General features: G+C 40.6%; 3 protein-coding genes across 6 annotated transcripts in view; all 3 read left to right on the top strand.

The window, feature by feature from the left end:
- ano5a (anoctamin 5a) overlaps positions 1 to 3973 on the top strand; it is a 33735-nt gene extending 29762 nt beyond the window's left edge. For all 3 annotated transcript variants that reach the window (XM_017722866.2, XM_017722864.2, XM_017722867.2), the window contains 3 exons: positions 143 to 345; positions 445 to 550; positions 1213 to 3973. In XM_017722866.2, the coding sequence (XP_017578355.1) occupies positions 143 to 345; positions 445 to 550; positions 1213 to 1443 (540 nt within the window). In that variant the 3' untranslated portion in view covers positions 1444 to 3973. The remainder of the gene's footprint in view (positions 1 to 142; positions 346 to 444; positions 551 to 1212) is intronic.
- A 1352-nt stretch (positions 3974 to 5325) lies between these two features.
- Positions 5326 to 6700, top strand: LOC108442680 (P2Y purinoceptor 6-like). The gene has a single exon (XM_017722844.2). It carries the CDS (start codon positions 5448 to 5450, stop codon positions 6552 to 6554), a length of 1107 nt encoding a protein of 368 aa, XP_017578333.2. The 5' UTR covers positions 5326 to 5447; the 3' UTR covers positions 6555 to 6700.
- A 630-nt stretch (positions 6701 to 7330) lies between these two features.
- Positions 7331 to 20306, top strand: slc17a6a (solute carrier family 17 member 6a). 2 transcript variants are annotated; one of them, XM_037542870.1, is made up of 13 exons: positions 7331 to 7529; positions 7710 to 7866; positions 9395 to 9650; positions 10407 to 10525; positions 12100 to 12214; positions 13677 to 13764; positions 13860 to 13946; positions 14086 to 14228; positions 14695 to 14844; positions 16117 to 16249; positions 16348 to 16458; positions 17057 to 17184; positions 17329 to 20306. In XM_037542870.1, exons 2-13 carry the CDS (start codon positions 7781 to 7783, stop codon positions 17680 to 17682), a joined length of 1770 nt encoding a protein of 589 aa, XP_037398767.1. In that variant the 5' UTR covers positions 7331 to 7529; positions 7710 to 7780; the 3' UTR covers positions 17683 to 20306. The 2 variants fall into 2 exon arrangements, with proteins under 2 accessions (XP_037398767.1, XP_017578352.1); XM_017722863.2 differs by having other exon boundaries at positions 7331 to 7866.
- Positions 20307 to 20386: the final 80 nt, after the last annotated feature.

Raw genomic sequence — 20386 nt, 5'->3', positions numbered from 1 at the left:
TCTAGCATGTTGAAATCAAGGCCACAGATTACAGTCCTGAGTTACTTACATATCACAGTTTGTAGGACACAGTGTAATAGAAAGGTTTTGGTATCTCTCAATTTCACTTCTTGTTCTCAGTCTCCTGTGTTTCTTTGATCAGGCATTCATTGTGGCGTTTACCTCCGATATGATTCCTCGGCTGGTATATTTCTACGCTTATCATCCAGGCACTGAGCTCACCATGCAGGGCTATGTCAACAACAGCCTGTCTGTCTTCAAAATCTCACAAATTTCTACTGAAAGTACACCGGATCCTGGTGAGAATCCTGCTTGGTTCAACAGCTCTGTGATTACCACCTGCAGGTTTGTTTATCTTTGTGTGTTTACATGCATGCATATGTAACAATACATCTTTTTTTTTCTTTATGGTTATAATTTACCCATGGTATGTGTTGTGTGCAGGTACCGTGATTACCGATATCCTCCAGGCCATGAGCATGAGTACTCCCACACCATGCAGTTCTGGCACATCCTAGCAGCCAAAATGGCTTTTATTATCATTATGGAGGTAAGGACATTTCATTGTGTACATTGCTGTAGCACTGTATTTTTTAACCCTCTTTTATCACGTTGCCAAGAGTACATTGAGAGATTTTGGCGACACCCCGTGTAACTCTTTCTAATCTGCCATTTGAACAGATTTGAACATCTGAGTCATTTAAACATGTGCATGTACACATTAGGCATAGGAAAATGTAGCATCATATGGAATTGGAGCTTGATATAATATTTAATATCAAATACTATTTATTATATTCTTTTTGATTGTATTCCAATAATACCTCCATCCATCAAAAAAACATATTAAAAGTGAAATGTAAGATACAGGCTCTTCACTTCATCTTTAATCTAATGTTTTTTCATTGTTTTTAAACTTTTTAATCTATGTAAATATTTGAAAATTCTGACTTTTCCCTGCTAAGAACGTTTTAATATATTTTAACAATAAAAGATGGAATTGTTAAAGATATTGCTATATTTGTTCTTTTGGCACAAAAATAAAACAAACTTACAAGTTTTCAGCTTGAATTATGTTCTTTACATACCAAAAAAATTAGACAGTAGCATTGTGCCATTAATGGAGGAGAGCAGATAAAAAGGCAGATAAACATTTTTTTTTTGCTTTTTTTTGCTTTTGATTACTGATCTTTAACTGTCTGTCTTTCACAGCACGTGGTGTTTGTGGTGAAATTCTTTGTGGCGTGGCTGATTCCGGATGTGCCATCTGATGTACAGGCTCGAGTAAAGCGTGAGCGCTACCTGGTCCAGGAGTACCTACACAACTATGAGGTGGACAAGCTGAAAAAACAGCTGAATCAGAAGGGAGAGGAAGGCCAATGCATCTGTCCAGAAATAGCTGCCACTGTGAAACATGAGGTGCTGTCTGAATGCCTGACCTAGTCCAAGCCTCATTTCACTTTTTTTTCTATCAGGCACTTACCTCGACCTTGGACCCAGACTGTTCTTGCCATGATATCTCTATAATCAGTCATACACAAATCCAAAGTGAAAATACAGATCTCAGATCAGATCCTTTCTGCCTATACAAATGTACTCATTTGGACTAGAGAGGTGAAGATCCTACATCAGCACTCTTACTTTGAGAAGTCGGATGCATAAAGCCCAGTGTGGTATATCTTTACATTTGACCTGTGGACTCATGCATTTCTGATTTTGGCTAAGTGGTTGGTATTGTGTAGTGGGTAACACCTCTTCTTTCTATGCTGTAGACTGGGGTTCAATCCCTGCCTGGGTAAACACTCTACACTATACCAATAAGAGTTCTTGGACAAGACTCCTAAAACTACTTTTGCCTACCTGTGAAAAAGGTTTCAATTGTAGGTTGCTCTGGATAAGAGTGTCTGTCAAATGCCGTAAATGATTCAGTTGTTCTCTCCACGCTGTGTCTAAATTTCAGTTTCTTAGTTTACAAAATGTCCTTTTTATTTCTGTTTTATTTTTGTTTTTAAACATTTTTTATAATCGTTCAGATAGTGAGTTCCTTGAACCCATTATGCAACCAAAGACAAGATGCCTTATTTACATCTATAGCTTGTATTTCTCTATGCAAGGCAGAAACTGAATATGATATCAATACTGATGCCTATAAGAGTAAGCTTTCAGATAAACAGAGGAGAAATTTCAGGTTGTAATTATTTCTTGTTTCATCCTGTGTAGTTCTCTCTAAGTACATTTTACATATTTTTGCCTTTGAAATCACAGACAATTAAAAAAATGACCTTTATAAGCTTTCAAATAAATAGCACTAAAATGTAAAACAGTATTTTCACAATCATGACACTGCACAGTTGTCACATCACTACAAAGTGTCTTAGCATGCAACTTCACAAGGCAGTCGCAAGAAGGTTTTTTCTTCTTTTCTGTAGAACTTACAGTACATTTATGCCAAATATGAGTGAGTGCACTCCTTGCAGTGAGTGCAGTCCTTAAGTGCAGTGTGTCTTCTGCCAGGTGATGTCACTAGTGTATTCACACTATCTATTTACAGAAAAGACAGTTTTGCTGATGATGGGTGAAAGCAATCAGCACCTCAAACCCTGTGAACCAAATATACCCAAATCTTACTTTGCAAAGCCCAAGTGTTAGTATAGTGAAGAGTAATCGGAGTTTAATGTATGACCGAAAGCAGACTAGCCACGCTAATGGCTTTTAATGTGCCTTTGTTTATCTACATGTGTATTCCAGTGGATGAAAGTCCAGCTGTAGTCATGGCGTCTTTGTGAGTGTCTTTGTTCCTTTGGTTTTTCTTTTCATTTTCTGTTCATTTTACGGGTCAGAGGACATAAAAAATTTTATAATGTTTTTGTCTTGCACAAAGCACTTAATGAAGAAGGGGTTTTGTGTGATTAATGTATTTACACTACAGTATCAGTGTTGCTGTAATAAAATGTTTGAAATCAAGGGGAGAGACACCATGTGTTGTCCAGGTCTACCATGTATGGAAGAGATTAGGGGCTGGGTGGATGTGAATTACTGTAAATGCTTTGCCAAATCTATCTTCACTGTTCTGGTCTCTTTTAAGCATTATGTAAAATGGTAATGTGGGTATCATTCAGGCACATGCACAGACACCAGCCCTTACTGAGGCATATGATTTTTGGCCTGAAACAGCCAAAGTGCCCTTTTAGCTTGTGCTTCCATTTTTTGTCTTTTGAAACATGTGCTCTACATGCTTTATGTGCTCTACAGAAAGTATGTACATAGCCCTATTGAAAACAGACGAAGCCCAGTTTTACCATAGTGGCAAATTCTAATTGGCTTCTGCAAAAATAAGTAGAACAATAATTGGTTCTCATTAGGTAAAGGTTTAAGTAAATGTCACTCTCCGGTTGTGCTAATGTGTGTGACTTGAATTCTAAATGTTTTCTGCCAGTTTGGCTAATTTGTTTTTTTTCCAGTTTGCCTTTGATTGGTAAGGAATTGTGACTGTTAAATTATTTAAAGAAATTTAGCTGTTTACTATGCACGTTTCTACATGAATGCTATAAGCCATACACATATTCTCTATGCATCGAAAGAGGTCGAATGCCAGAAAAGCTGTACATGCTAGTGCTTTCCTACACAATCCTGCCTGTATGTTCATGCTATCTGCTGGTCTTGGTCTGTGATGTGGATATTGTGGGTCCAGATTGGACCTTATCTGTAATGACAATAGAAGACACTTTTCATGTCAAATTCATCTTAATATTGTTACCCATATTTCTTTTTCTTTTCTGTTTTTTTTTAACACAGATCAATTTTATAATGCTGGTTAAAGTGAAGTAGTTACAAAGTTGTTCTTGGACGTGGACACAAATAAAAAATCAAAAAGCCAATTCTGTGTTTTTTTTATACATTCTGACATAATTCTGTTCTGTTCTGTTGTACTGTCTGTATCCCAGTCATGCAAATAAATTAATTGCTTAAATGATTTAATGCCTATCATTATTCTTTTTTTTATTGCTATTATTATTACACATTTTACCCCCAAAAACTCAAATAGTAAAATGATGCTCTGCTTCCTTGATGCCTGTTTCTTATAGGCTGTCTATTTCTGATGGCACACTTTCTGAAACCGTAGCGTCATCAGTAGCAGATGGCATGAGGGGGCCGATATTTGCTTTTGTATGTTTACCTGTTAATAAGAATGTAGGAGTGGGAGGAAAGGTGAGAACACTTCCATTTGGCTTCCCTCCGTCCAGGGAGATGGTGTTACACAACAGGTGGAGCATCAATGCAGAAATGGACAGCAACCACACTTTGGTAGGTAACTGCAGCAATTCTTTCTTTTTTATGCATATCATTACTGTCCAAAGAAAATCATCTTAAAAATAATAACTTTATAGGAGAAGGCAAAAAGTTCTAAACTTCATGTTAAATAGATTGTATTTAAATGATTTTGGATTATTTCTATTAGTCCCATTCATCATGTAATTGTCAAACAGTGTAAAAGACATATGTTGTGATCAAATGATGTAGAGAAACAAAAAAGATGCTTCATTTTGTTTAGTTTTTTTTTGTTTGTTTTTTAACAGCCACAATATGCTATATGGGTGGGGGTTGTGATATTATTTAAAATTTGCCAAAAAGTAGTCTTTGATAGAAGAATTATTATAGTCATAGAAGAATTATTGTTCCCTAAAGCACTGCTTCTCAACTTTGGTCCAGGAGTACCTCTGCCATGATAAGTTTAGTGGTGGTCTTGGTGAGCCGTTATTCTGGAGAGTTCATGTTTCGGAAAACTGTTCATTTTTATGTTTAACTATGTTTAGTCTGGGAGCAGCACTGTGTCCCAGCAGAGTTACACTGGTAGGTTATGTGCTTTGCCCGAAGGGGCATCCAGGAATACCCACTTAGTTCTGGAATGGGAACCTGCAACCTACCACTAGCCTACCACCTTCAGGGCTCAGGTGCTTTAATTGAATCAAATACGACAGATTAGTCTTGGAACTGAACTCTTCAGGGTGGTGGATCTCCAGGACTGGACTTAAGTGTCTCCCTGATTCAACTCCTTAGCTAATAGCTAATTAACAGCAGTTAAACTGTGTTAAAGTTTAACACTAAAATCTGCAGGACAGGGATAGTTCTAGCCTACAGTTGATAACCAGAACCTTTTAAAGTGGACTTTAAATTGATAGTTACTGTGAAAGAAGTGTGCTAGACACCTCATAATATAAAGATTCTATATCAAAGTTTTATTTTTTCATAGTGTTATATATCTAAGCCAAGAACTATGAACCTTTGTTTTTAAGAATACAGTTAATGTGTAATAACATTCTCTTATATTGTTAGTAACAGCCTTATGTGACAATAGTAATGCAAATCAGCTTTGGGATCCTGGTATCTTTTCATCTTTTCCTCTCTCTGTGCAGGACACCCTGTATTATGAAACTGTGTCCTGCAATATGACCTCTCCTGGTCTGGGGGTCATGCGTATCGTCCAGCTCTTCTTAATGCCAGGCTTCTTCCTTGGGGTGATGGTTTTGGGCCTACCTCTGAACCTGTTCTCCCTCTGGGTCTTCTCTCGCCGGCTGAGCCAGAGCAACCGCAGCGTCCTCTTCCTCCACAACCTTGCTCTGGCTGACACCTTCTGGTTACTTGCCCTGCCATTCCTCATCCAGTACCACCTTGCTGGGATGCAGTGGTCACTGGGCCAGGCTTTCTGCAAGGCCATCCGTCTTCTCTACCATAACTACTTCTACCTCAGTATATTCTTTGTGACCTGCTTGAGTGTAGACCGCTACCTGGCCATCGTCCACCCTCTTCGCTCACCTGTTCTCCTGACTCACCGACGTTCAGTCATGTTGTGCATCAGTGTTTGGTTGTTGGCCATAGTTATTAGTCTTCCAGTGGCCCAACTGTCTACCACCGCACACTGTCAGCAGGGCAACAGGACTGTCTGCATCATCTACGTTTTCATGGGTGACATCGAAGAGAGCTTGTTGTATTCTGTATGCTGTTCATTTCTGGGGTTCTTCTTCCCCTTCACTGCACTCAGCTACTGCTACATCTGCAGTGTGTGCCAGCTGCGCAGGCGGGCTGACCCACGCCTCAGGGGCCTGGCCTGTGAGCTAGGCGCAGCCATGGTCCTCTTTGGACTCTTCTACTTACCCTACCACTTGAGCAGGAACGCAGCCCTTGTAGTGATGGCGCTGATGCCCCAAGATTCGTCAGCAAGGGAGGTGGCCGACCTGACCTTTTCTCTGGAGATGTGCGTGTGCAGCCTCACGTCCTGCACCAACCCTCTGTTCAGCTGCTTCGCGGGGAGGCCCATCCGCAGGGAGCTCAGGGCCGCTCTCACCCGGCTGTGGAAGAGGCACAGAGTGGAGCCTGAGACACGGAGGAAGAAGCAGGAGAGGAACCTGAGTGAGGCGAGGCGGCCGGTCAGACAAGAGCTCAAATCAAAATCACACTCAATGCCTCCCAAGCACCACGCTGACAGTGATGTCACACCGACACACAGTGATGTCACACCTACACCTCTGAAGAGGTCTCTCTCCTCTGCGCGCTGATGTGCAGAAAAGGGCCTATGCATGCTACCCAGCAGGCTCGGTGTGCCTCAGTAGCGACTGACAGTTTGATCCCAGTCTGTGTTACCCAGAACCACAGCGCACTCTGGTGGCCATTTACAGCACATACAGTCATCCTGGAGTCTGATTATGTGTCTGTGTCTTTCTTTCACTCTGTCTTTCTTTCATTCTTTCTTTCTTGCTTTCTTTTTTTCTTTCTTTCTTTCTTGCTTGTTTTCTTTTTTCTTTCTTTCTTTATTTCTTTCTTCTTTTCTTTCTTTTTTTCTTGCTTGCTTGCTTATGCATTTTAATTTTGGGCTGTTTCTTTCCATCCATAATTTCTTTCTTTCTTGCTTTTGTCCTTTAGCCATTTGGTTCTTTCTTTTCTTTCTTATGCACTTTAATTTTAGCTTGATTCTTTCCATCAATAATTTCTTTCTTTCTTTTTGCATGCATTGTTCTATAATTTCTTATGGTTTATTCGGGGCAGATTATTTTGAGGAAAGAGAGAATGTGTGGCACAGTGATGCTGGCATATTTTCTCCTGTCTTGTCTCAGAGGACCCTGGAGACCCTCACTCAGCTGGTTTCCATGTCACCGCCTCTCCTCTGCAGGTTTAACACTGACTTTTAAAATAATGAAATCGAAACACACACACGTCCCCATGGCGGAAAGTGGTGACTGTGGCTGTGATGGAGATCAGCCCTACTTTCTTTAAAGGCGCGTAAATGAGAGCGCGCGACGCGTGCGCGCGCGCGGATGCCTGGCGCGCGCTCCCGGTGTGCTGAATGCGCGCGGCAGGTTCAGTTCGAGAGAAGCGGCACGAGCGCAGCACCGACTCCGTTCATCACAGAGAGGCGAGAGCGTCCTAAGCGCGCGCACTGCTCCGGTGATGTGGAGCTCTGAGTCAGAGTGAAGATGGAGCAGCGCGGACTCACTGAACTCCAGACTCGAGGAAACTCACAGGACGAGGAGACCGTGAGTGAGTGAGTGAGTGAGTGAGTGAGTGAGTGAGTGAGTGAGTGAGTGAGTGAGTGTGTGACTGAGTGTGTGTGTGTGTGTAGGCGTTTGTACGGATCACACTCACGAGGGGATTAAATAACCAAAACCGGTTCCGCTCGGTCGAAGAAAACCACCCGGGCTGTTACTTCACTCCAGGATTATGAGTCCCGCAGCTCACTGAGGCTGAAATCTGAGCCTGAAACACGAGCGGGGCGTCGATTCTGGAGATGGAGACGGTGAAGGAGAGAGTGCTCGGCCCCGGAAAGGCGGGACTGAAGAATCTCGCGGGTAAAACCCTGGGCCACATGCACAGGTACACCTCAGACCTTCATCATCCTCAGCGGGCTGAGACGCTTAGAACGCAGCTGCGTCTTATGTATAAAGACTGTATCGGGATGTGTTATCAGTGTTATCATGCTGGTTATCAGTAAACGCTCGATCGAAATGATTATTTTTTCTTTTTTCCTCGTTTTTTCCTTTTTTGTTGTCTGGGATGGGATTCAAAACGAATTATTATTAATCTTTTTACACATTTCGTTTCTACATTTTAAAATATTTTAATATAGAAACACAAAACCAAGAAGCGCGTCGTGGTTAAGTCGTGAAATGATGATCAGATCAAGTCCAGATCATTAACGCTGCTTTAGCTGGTGGGATTAAAGGCTTCTTCCCCCGAGGATTCGGGCTGTGTGTGCCTTAAATAATGAATGAAATCGAGCGAGTCGTGACAGCTCAGAGTGGGTTCAACACATTCCGCTCATTGATCAGTATTCAGCTGTGAGGTGCTGGCCTGCTCTCCACCTAAATAAATAAATAAATAAATATATAAATAATCAGGACTCAAACGTGTCAATTAAACGCGCTCTATCGACACAACTGCTGTTTTTCACTCCTCCTCTTTCAGCAGGAACGGTGTTGATGTAACTCGCGGAACCGACTGAGACCCTGTTTGTTCACACAGTGCAGGAGCTTCACTGAAGACAAAGCCGTTTCAATTTCATCTCTATTCCGACGCCTCCTACAGCCTGCGTTTCCAATAAACGGAGAGCAGTTCAAATAAACCGCACATCATTGTGATCAACTTCTTCATTCGTTAAAATTTCTTTAGAAGGTTTTAAAATTTTTTTGTATTATTTCCTAAGGAGATGCCCATTACATGTCTGTTTTACGACCACTCCAAACGCTAAAGAACCCCCCTCCCATCCTCTCCCCCCAGCTGCTGCCATTCCTTAAAATATTACACAAAACTGGTGGAGCTTTTTGTCCTCCTCCTCCTCGCTGGGTCGTCTCCTGTCCAGCGTTCCTCTCCGTACATTTACAATTTTCACAGCACACAGTCCATTTTTCCTTCTCCATTCCGTCCTTAAGTCGTTGTGTTTAGTTTTATTCGTTTAATTTATGCGATATTCGCTCTGTGAGACTATTGCGGACTTGCGTTCTTATAATACCTCACAGTCTAAATCACAAAAATACTACAAATCTGAGAATCTCATTTAGAAGAGCTAAAGATCGGAGATGCTGCAATGCAGAGAAATATTTTGCAACTCGACCGTTTAAATCATGTTCCTAAAAAAGTAAAGCGCGAGGAATGTAAAACCACGCTTTATCTCTGTTCTGCTCCCATTACTACGGTGCTGTATCTGCTACTATTACTTTATTAATTATTATATCATTATTATTTGTTCTTATGACGACGGATTTACTCTGAGAAAATTAACCCTCAACGAAGTGGTGGGGTTAAATTCCAGCGCTGCTCTCAGAGATCTCAGTCAGGGGGTCTCTCAGGCCCACCGTGAAGCTCGACGCGTATGAAGTGCTCTGCATATGCGGCTCTTCCGCAGGTTAATGGAGAAGAAGCAGAAAGGAGGAGAGGAGCTGGAGCTGACGGAGGACGGGCGGCCCGCCGTAGCGAAGAAGAAGCGCGCGCCGCCCATAGACTGCACGTGCTTCGGCCTCCCGCGCCGGTACATCATTGCCATCATGAGCGGCCTGGGCTTCTGCATCTCCTTCGGCATCCGCTGTAACCTGGGAGTGGCCATCGTGGGCATGGTCAACAACAGCACGATCCACAGGGGCGGGAAGATCATCATCAAAGAGGTGCGCCCTCGTTTTATTAGTCCCTCCCACTTTACGTGCTCTGCCCTCAGTTACTCATCACTCTATTGGCCCCCTTCCTTTAATTGCCCTTTCTTTAGTTGCCTCTATATATTTGCATCTATACCTTCATTTGCCCCTCGTTTATGTGCCCCTCTTCCTGTATTGGCCCATCCCTCTTTGTTTGCCCCTCCTCCTGTATCTGCCCCACCCTGTTGAGCTCTGTGCTTTGATTCACTGCTCTGATTGGTCACTGGGTGTTTAGTTTAGACACAGGCGTAGGATAAATATCTTAAATAGATCCGTATCTTTACAGCGTGGGCAGCGTTGAGAACTGGTGAGCAAAAAGGGCTCGAGTTACATAAAAACACCGAGGACGTCACTGTAGATATCGACAATAACGAAGATCTGTTTTAACACTGAAGCTCATCGGGTTTTGTTTTCTACTCCAACTGTACTTTTTCATTGAAGCTAATCGTAAATCTCCAATCCAATCACGGTGGCGCTCAGTGCTCCAGCGTCCCTACTACAGCGCTAGGACTTAAAAAATAGTGTTAATTCAGCTCTGCGAATTCTGCCCTTATTATTATTATTATTAGAACACTGATTATTAGAACACTTGTTATTATTATTATTATTATTATTATTATATTTATTAACTTTTTATTGAACAACATGACAACATATTTGCTGATGTACAGTCAATATTTAATCATTAGCTCTGACTAATGGTTGTGTTTGATGTGTGTGTTGTGCCAGAAAGCGAAGTTTAACTGGGACCCGGAGACGGTGGGGATGATCCACGGCTCTTTCTTCTGGGGTTACATCGTCACTCAGATCCCAGGAGGATACATCTCCTCCAGACTGGCGGCCAACAGGTCACTCTCCGCTCCAAGCACAGACACAGACACACACACACACTTTTTTCCTCACCTGTGTTCCGCCAAGCCACGCCCCCTACTGACCGCCCCTAGCGCAGGGAGGCGGGGGTTTGAGTAGAGTAGATGGTGTATGAATCGCGCTATCTGATCTACAGGTTCGCGCACTGTAAATTCAGCACATTCTGGCCATCGCCGTTCAGGTGGGAGTGCTGCAGCCGACGCTTTCACCAGGTCGCTGTCAGACGCGGTCACTGAGATTTTCTTTATAAAGTATTTGAAGCGCATTTTAATCCTCACTGTTAGCTGCAGCGCACGTGAGCGTTTTAAATCAAAGAGCCTGGACGCGAGCAGATCTCGAGAGCGCGAAAGAGTCCCGCTGAGGCGCGCGCTCTCGCCAGCTCCGCCTCCCCTGCTTTAATGAGGTCTCTAGGGAGGCGCGTGCTCGGGGCACGTGGCGCCCAAACAGCAGCGCGAGGAAACGCTCACAGAGATCCCTGCAGCCTAAAAATAACACAGATAGGCTGAATTACAATGCAAGCAGGCAACTGGACTGAATACCAGAACAATAACACACACACTCGGTTCTTTACTAAAGGGAATGTGGTTCTATTAAGAACCACTAATTCTACATGGAATCATTTCATACTTAAAAGGATCATGTGAAACAGTTCTTCTGGTTAATGGAGAATGTGTTGTATATGGTTCTATGCAGCGCCAAAAGGGTTCTTATTGTCACGACGTCAAGCTTGTAAGAATAGAAGAACCATTTTGGTGCTATATAGAACCGTTTTCAATAAAGGTCTGTATAGAACCATATACAAAGCATTCCCCATCAATCTCAAGAACCATTAAGCAGGAAATGGTCCTATATAGAACTCGTGCTCGTGGTTCTAAGTAGAACCATTCATCATCTTTTTAAAGACTATTTGAGAGGGAAAATCTGTTTTATGTTTGTGTCAAAACGCGTATTTACGAGCGGATAACGTTCTTATTGAAAACGGTTCTATTTAGCACAAAACGTTATTTGAGAAAAATCTTCGGTTTTATGGACAGATTACGTGCAGCTTCATGCAGACGACGAATTAATGTGCGAGCTGGATTAAGAATAAAAGACTACGGACAGATTTCATCGTACGTTTATTCTTAGTTTGCTCCTTTTGTGTTTTTAAATATTAGTCAGCTCGAGGAGCTCATTTATTAAACCGATTAACCCGTTATAACTGCCTTTATTACAGCTGCATATTCGTGGACTTCCTCCGGGCAAAACTGTTTTTTGTTAACACAAGAGGAGAACGGATCTAGAACTCCTAATCTGATCAAAGAAAGTGTTCTGACTCACGGTGTTATGCTCATATGAGCCTATAGTGCACCGCCACTGTGGTCCTGGAGGCTGAACCGAGATGATGTCGTTTCATCAGGGTTCTAATGTAATCTCTGTGAAAAGGCTGCTGGTGAGGACCGTCCCGGCGAGCCTGCATTGGTTTCATATTTCAGTGCCCTAACCGCTGTTTTCTAACTCAATGGCCTGTTGAGCTTGTGCCTCATGCATGCTGTTCACTCTGGTTTTGCAGGGTGTTTGGTGCCGCCATCCTGCTGACGTCAACACTCAACATGTTCATCCCGTCAGCTGCGCGCGTGCACTACGGTTGCGTCATGTTCGTCAGGATTTTACAGGGACTCGTAGAGGTACGAGGTGCAGAAGAGTAATTTATTCATTGCGGCTACATGAATATGTGTTCCCTTCTGTTTTACTCCAGATGACGCAAAGCGTACTCCTGTATACTATCTGTATACCGGTAAACTTATTAAAGGCGTACAACTGGCGTTTCATGTAGCTTACATAACGCTCTGTAGTGCAGCACTGCATCCCTCAGCATCCTCGTTTCGACAGAATTAATTTTGCTTCCTTTTGTGGTTTTGTCCAGCAGTGCTCGCAAATGCCTCATCTAACCACTGGGGACCCCCCCCCCCCCCCCCCCGCGCCGCCCCCCTTGACGATAAAAAATGCCTATAAATAAGAAATACAAACATGATATTCAGCTTTCTAGAAGTAACACCAGCTATCTACCTTCTCTGTGCATTAGTCAGCTTGTAGGGGAAAAAAGCAAACAAACACATCTGCCCTGAAGTGCCTGCAATGTTTCTTCATACGTTCACGATAAGTCATCTGAAGGGAGTTTTGCTTGCCTTTAAAATGGATAATCTCATTATATAAGCCTACAGCAGCACTGCAGTAGAAGGCCAGAATGCATATTTCCATCTGATATGACAATAGTTACATTTGTCATTTTGGCCAGAGTGCCCCTTTAAAGCAAATATTTTGTCACCCAAACATTTTTTTTTCTTCCAGTGTATCTTAATATGTTTAAATTTGAAATTTCTCAAACTAGAGCAAAGAGAAGCACCACAGCACACAGAGCAGAATTACAAGTCTTATGAGAAACCAAACAAAGAGCTGAGAGAGAGAGAGAGAGAGAGAGAGAGAGAGAGAGCACTAACAGTTGTTGCTCATTCACCAACCTTATGAAGGTCATCTACCTTTGCATCCTTTGTGGTGTTCAGAGTGAATGACAGCAGTAGGCTGAGTAGCTATGTTTAACGAATGAAAGCTTGCTGGCGGTTACTCTGTAACCACAGCAGCTTGTGTTCTGTTTGTATTGACTGATTACAGCAAATTAAACACTAGCCTACCAGATCTTCTCCCCCTGCTAGCCCCAGCAATTTGTGTCCATCAGCGACTGATTGTGCACAAATTAGTAGCTAATGAAGATTTAATGGGAGCATTATTGTTTTTGTGGTCTGCTTGGATTTGCACTGGCCACCACGCCTCATTAATCCTTATTTAAGAGGTGATTGCAAGTTTTATTTGTTTCCCTGCCTGCTTGCTTTTTTATCTGACTCAGGGAATGGACCTCAGCACTCAGTCACAATGTTTAACATTTCATTGTTAAATGTAGAAGTTTGTGGTGAACAAAATGTGCCAGTGTAGCCAACATTTTTCATTATATATGATAAAGAAGAATACATTATTAAAAAGACTAATGGTGATATTATCATGAGATCCTTATTTATTAACTAAAAGCACCTACAAAATACAGTTGACCTATGGATCCTTAAATACAGTTTTAATATCTTGATTTAAATTCAGGGAGTGACCTATCCAGCATGTCACGGTATCTGGAGCAAGTGGGCTCCACCCTTAGAGAGAAGTCGTTTGGCAACCACTTCTTTCTGTGGTAAATGTGAAATCACTTTTACTCTTTACACATTCAGTCACTGTCATCTTACACAGAACACTGAGACTGTAATTCTCTACAATTCAACCCCTCAGGTTCCTATGCTGGGGCTGTGGTGGCCATGCCTTTAGCTGGAATACTTGTGCAGTATTCAGGCTGGTCCTCTGTCTTCTATATTTATGGTGAGTTCATTAATAATGTATCTGTGTTAGATCTGTGATTTAAGCAGGACATGAAATTAGGTTATATGTAGTTTAAATGTGATGAAACATGCTATAATGTGCCTGATGCAAAAACATCAGTTTCTTTTTCTGTCCATAGGAAGTTTTGGTATTATCTGGTACATGTTTTGGATACTAGTGTCTTATGAGAGTCCAGCAGATCACCCCACTATTACAGATGAAGAGCGACTCTACATAGAGGAGAGCATTGGAGAGGGAGCGAATCTACTTGGGGCAACTGAGGTAGGTCTGCTATTTCCTAAGAATTCACCATTGTTCACCTGTAAAGCAGCTTACAATGCCAGAATTTCACAATGAACAGACTGAATATTGCTTACTGTAGGGGCACTATGGTAGCTAATTCCCCCATGTATCAAAAAAAGCAGTGCCTCCATAAGGAGATTATATATCATCAAATGTGTCAGAAAAAGACCTCTGACCTAAGATAAGTGGACCCTGTTCAGGGGATGTTATCTATATGCTTTTAAAAAATAATGATGCCAAAAGGGTCTTGGAGGATTGCTATACAAGAATCACTTTTAGTTCCCTAAAGATTTTTACAATGAATGGAAGAAACATTTTTATAAATAAGATGTGTGAGGGTGAAGAAATATTTTGCCACGTAGGAACATTTATTTCAGAATGTGTAGAACATTTACATTATATGGACTGTAGAGATATAAATAAAGATATTTTATATGCTTTGCAGAAATTCAAGACACCCTGGAGGAAATTCTTCACCTCCATGCCTGTCTATGCAATCATCGTGGCCAACTTCTGCAGGAGCTGGACCTTCTACCTCCTGCTCATCAGCCAGCCTGCATACTTTGAGGAGGTGTTTGGCTTCGAGATCAGTAAAGTAAGTAGACTTTGTAAGGCAAGGATAATAATGGTATACATAATATGTCCAGAAGTATTCAGGCACTCCTAAATAGTGAATGTGGCTACATTAAAGGAGTTCAGGCATTCAGACACAAAGCTTGTATAATCTCCATAGAAAAAGATTATAGGATGTTCAGTGGCAAATGACAGCCAGAGAGGTATTAAGCTCCATAACCCAAGGTGGAATTGTGTTCACTGGAATGATGGAGCTCCATCCAGCTATTGTGGCTGAATGCAATCAGATCCTCATGGTAATGTTCCAACACCTAGTGTGAAGCCTTTGCAGAAGAGTAGAGGCTGTTACTGCGGCAAAGGATGAACAAACGTCTCATTACTCTTGATTTTAGAAGAAACATTGGATGAGCATATGTTTAAAATTCCCATACTGTGTTTTTCTGTGAAGATGGGTGATACATGGTTGTATTTGCCATGAAAAAACTAGGTCATTAACTCTCCAGACATTCTTGTTGGTGGGAACTACAGTGAAGTTGATACTGTATTTTATTTATGGAGGACAGTTTCAGAACTGATCTTTGACAACACAACATGCTACTTCTTTCATTATTGCCAGCTACTGGCACTGTCACTACTAACAAGTTTAGCTGCCATTATTTGATTGTATTTCCCATGTTAGACAGTTAGAAATATTATCTCAAAGTGCCAAGCATAAATAAAGTCTGACATGGCCATTGATTTCTGACACCCAGGCAGAGCAAGTGATGTAAATCTGATTTGGCTGACTGGAATAATGAAACAACTGGATTGATTTTGCCGGTCACAACCAGCTCTGAGTTATTGCCTAGCCTGCAGATTGGAGTCAAAGGCTGCTGGAGTTGTGGTGTCTTTGAGGGTCACTGTCTCACAGACAGTGTCTGAATAAGGATATCTGTCATGCTTTGCTGTTAACAATGCCCATGATTATAAATGATGTTATATTATTTATATTATTTTAAAAAAATATATTATGTATTATATCAAAAACATTCAAACTGAACAGGTTCTTTTACAAGAAAATTTTTGCCTTCTCATCTAGTTACTATTTTGGAGATACATGTTTCTTATTGGATAGCGATGATGAGTTATTGCCATGTTCATAACTTACAAGAGTAAAAAGAACTTCATCAGGGAATCACCATTAAAATCACATATCACAAGTGTTGTCATGGACTAAGGTTTGATATACTAAAGGCTAAATTGTCTAAATATATGAATTTGTCTTATAAATGAGATATAACGATCCTGTTCACAGGTTGGTGCTCTATCTGCTCTGCCTCACCTGGTCATGACCATCATAGTGCCCATAGGGGGCCAGCTCGCTGACTTTCTGCGCAGCAAGAACATCATGTCCACCACTAATGTCAGGAAGATCATGAATTGTGGAGGTAAGACTGAAAAGTGTTAGTGGTCAGACTGATATATGTTTGCTATGGATCCTAGGTGTCTTAGCTGACCTTTGACTTGTATGTTTGTACTACCGCAGGATTTGGGATGGAGGCTACATTGTTACTCGTTGTTGGTTACTCCCACAGTAAAGGTGTAGCCATCTCATTCCTGGTGCTGGCAGTGGGTTTCAGTGGCTTTGCAATATCAGGTATCAATCTTATTAAAACATCAAAACTATGTATGTATTTCCATTTGTTTGAGCACAGCAGGTGCCTTTACAATAGAAATTGTTCAAAATTTCTTACATCACTTTACAAGTTACACTCTTGAGAAGTTAGAAGATACATAGTTTTGTTAGGCCCGTGATGATATCTAAATCTTGTATGTACATTGTTTATTTGTTTATATCATTTAGAAATTGTGCCTCAGCTGTCCTTTACATTGCATGAGCATTACATAACAAATGAACCAATACAATTTCTGCTCTGCGATGGACTGGTGACCTGTCCAGGGTGTTTCCTGCCTTCCACCCAGGGACTGATAGGCTCCAGCACACCCACAACCCAGGAGGATAAGCAGCTTAGATAATGTGTGTGCGTGTGTGTGAACCAATACAAATGGAGCAACATTACTGGGAACAAGATTTTCTTATTTCAGCGAGCATTAAAGTTAATTTTGTTCCTGGAGAATTAAGGTTGTGTCATGACCACAATGCTTTTTCAGGGGCAAAAAACCCTTTTGTTTTCTTCAAACTTTCTATTTACTGCTCTAAACTTTCTGCTTTTGCTTCTTTTTGCCTATTTAAGGTTTTAATGTGAATCACCTGGACATTGCACCCAGGTATGCCAGTATATTGATGGGCATTTCCAATGGTGTTGGAACACTGTCTGGCATGGTTTGCCCTCTCATAGTGGGTGCCATGACCAAAAACAAGGTAACAATCAATCAAATAAAATAATCAAAACATGCATATTTTATAACTTACATATACTTATATAATGTATGAAGGCTTACTGCACCAAGTGTCTTAAGATGTCCCTTAAACCTGTGAATGCACCTCTTTCCTTGCACTCCTCAGACTCGAGAAGAGTGGCAGAACGTGTTCCTGATCGCCTCGCTGGTGCATTATGGTGGCGTGGTGTTCTACGGGATTTTCGCCTCAGGTGAGAAGCAGCCGTGGGCTGATCCAGAGGAGACCAGCGAGGAGAAGTGTGGCTTCATTGACGAAGACGAGCTCGCTGAGGAGACCGGTGACATCACGCTCAGTCACGCTCCACTAGGGGCCCAGGGAGCCTTCGGGGGGCCCCCGAAAACATACGGGGCCACAACTCAACTTAACGGGGGATGGGCAGAAGGATGGGAGAAAAAAGAGGAGTACATCCAGGAGGGAGTTGAGCAGGCCTATGCTCACGGTGGAGATGGATACTCTTAAAACACAAGGGAGGCTTACACAAAGGAAGAAGGTCACTACAGAACAGAACAGTAAAGGAATTAAGTGGCTGTGGTGACAAATCTGAAAATGTATCTGCATATAGTGTGCAGGGATAAGGGAGACACAGGAAACTATGAGGGGGGCTTGTCCAGACAAATGAACAGATTAAACAGGAGGATAATAGCTACTGCATAAATAGACTTAGAAAAAATATGTATGGATATATGAAATGATATTATCAAATCTAAAATGTATTTACAACTTAAAGAAAACAAAATAGGCTGGAAATGATCAAGCTGAAATATTTAAAGAGGAAATGCATAAAAGAGTATATGAAATTGTTCGGTCAAAGATACTTAGTTTGTTTTATATATATATATACTATATATGTACTATTTAACATTTTGTTAAGATTTTGAACTAACCGAAACCATTATTTTAAAACAATAAACTGATGGGGATTATGTAATAACGTATTCTATAATTACAGAAATTCATATTGCAGCCAGGTTCCAGGCAAACCTTTCAAAATCCAGGTGTTATACATAACAGTTCTAACATGCAAACCAATCTTTTGAATGCTATAACACCTAGATTTTTAAATGGAGGTGTGGTTTACAAAAATAGCAATATATATTTTTAAATCTTACAAAATGTTGCATAGTATACGTCTAAAAGTCTCAGAAAATCTATATAGAACTCAAATTTGCCGTATATTTGATGTTGCTCTGGTCTTGTATGTTTCTTTAGTTTGTTTGTTTATTTCAAGTTAGTACAGTTTTGTTTGTTGTTACTAATAGACCAGAACTGTATAGAGCGGAGTGTTGATAAGCTAGTGCTTTTTGCCATCCTTGGATGTTCAGTACCTGGTTTACAGAGCAGTTCTCATTGACTTTGCATAAATAGTCAATATTGGGTTACCTAGATGTATTATAAAAGCAGAAAATACCTTAAATTAATCACTGTGTATCAGCATAAACAAAGATGGTACACTATATCCTGGTCCACTTTTTTGGGACCTAATCTTAAAGGGAAAGTAAAAGTGTTAAATGTTTGTATGGTGAATGTAGTTTGAAACAAAGTTAATTTTGTGCTATTTCAGAATTAATTTACAGTATGAGAGCACAAATTTATGGGAACATACTTATGTACCTGAATGTCTGTAAATCAAACGAGATATAACATAGTGAAGGAGCTGCAAATATTCAAATGCCTGGCCATTCTTTTGAGTTTTTAAAGTGCAATCTTGTAAACATTGTGGCACAAACTAGCTAATTCTGCAGCATTTAAATCACATAAGAAATACAAGGATAGGATTGCGATACCAGTGTGATATGGCCTTCCAAATACAGTCAACTACATATACAATACAACTACAATACATGAACTTTCACTGAAACTGAGCCAGTCTTTAAGACACAGATTCTGACCATCATAAACAGCTGTTTTGCCAACTTCTAAAATATTTTGAATGCACTAACAAGTATTTCTTCAAAAATAGTGATTTCATTCCTTGTGTGTGTGTTTATATAGATCTGCTGTTTCTGTGAGGCTGTTGTGAAGTTGGGTTGGTGATGTGTATGCTTATTGTTATACAAAGGCCATAAATTTCATAGACAGTACCGAGTTGAGGAGCTGTTTGATTTTGAAGTGTAATGACGTCAAACAGAGCATGCTATATGTTGTCGAATGCAAATGTGTGGAAAAAGCCAATGAAACTTTCATCAGAATGAATTTGTAACTGTAATGTTTTCAGCTGTCATCATTCAAAGTTGGTTTAATATGTTTGACTTTCTAACAATTATGGGCTTTTAGTCAAATGTTTACTTGATATGCTGTCCAGCACAAGTCTACGATTACAAGTCTATGAAGAAAAAAAAATCCTTGTTAACTGAAAAATGCATCGCAATAACTTTATGGTAATGGTAACTGTCATAGCACATTTAGTATAACGTGATTCTTATTCATGTCTTACTAGTTATTCTCAGAGTGATGTGAAGCAGTTGAAAATCAGTGTAGGGATATTAAAGAATGGCTTAAATCAAACCTTTTGCCTTCAGGGGATTGATCCTGCAGCATTATGTGGGAATCTGTTGCAGTTTTCGGAACAAGAGCCATGGTTTCCTTCTCTATAAACAGGCTAGCTGGTCAATTTTTGTGGCAAATATGAAAATGCCAAAAAATGAAATTGCCAAAGCCCTCTATATATTGCTTTGGTTTAAATTTTTTTGCAATCACTGAAACAAAAAGCATTAACATATATGTAAAATATGTCAGTAAAGATACTCAGAATATATACACAGAATATATACACCAATCAAAAAAACCTAATCCTGGTTCCATACCGAAGAATGACGTATAAATGTGACTATCTTCTATTGTTGTGTCAAAGAGTGATTTATTGATGTCAAAAAAGTGTTATACTGTACAATCACGCTTTATCATTTTATAAAAAAAAATAGCACAAACAAAACTAAAGTTCTCTCCTTCTTTTCATTTTCAAGACTTTAAGATGGACCAAATATAGAAACACATTTTCTACATATATGTTGATATTCTTTACAGAATGTATTGGCAGTTTTTGCATGATTTAGTCATTAAAACCTCATGGTTCTGATTTGAAACGCTTGTGTTGTGTCTACTTTTCAGTCTAAATACCATGAAAGGACAGTATAAGTTGGTTTCATTCACAAAGTTCAGCTCA

This window comes from Pygocentrus nattereri, chromosome 11, assembly GCF_015220715.1.
Source record: "Pygocentrus nattereri isolate fPygNat1 chromosome 11, fPygNat1.pri, whole genome shotgun sequence".
Taxonomy (NCBI): Eukaryota; Metazoa; Chordata; class Actinopteri; order Characiformes; family Serrasalmidae; genus Pygocentrus; species Pygocentrus nattereri.
Note: the sequence above shows the minus strand (reverse complement) of the source record. Positions and strands in the feature narration are given on the sequence as shown.

Bases quoted from the DNA above. Each gene is read 5' to 3' on its own strand.
- LOC108442680 (XM_017722844.2), top strand. From the start codon at position 5,448: ATGACCTCTCCTGGTCTGGGGGTCATGCGTATCGTCCAGCTCTTCTTA.
- slc17a6a (XM_037542870.1), top strand. From the start codon at position 7,781: ATGGAGACGGTGAAGGAGAGAGTGCTCGGCCCCGGAAAGGCGGGACTG. The intron at 10,526-12,099 runs GTCACTCTCCGC...CTGGTTTTGCAG, and splicing joins TCCAGACTGGCGGCCAACAG to GGTGTTTGGTGCCGCCATCC. The intron at 16,459-17,056 runs GTATCAATCTTA...TGCCTATTTAAG, and splicing joins CAGTGGCTTTGCAATATCAG to GTTTTAATGTGAATCACCTG.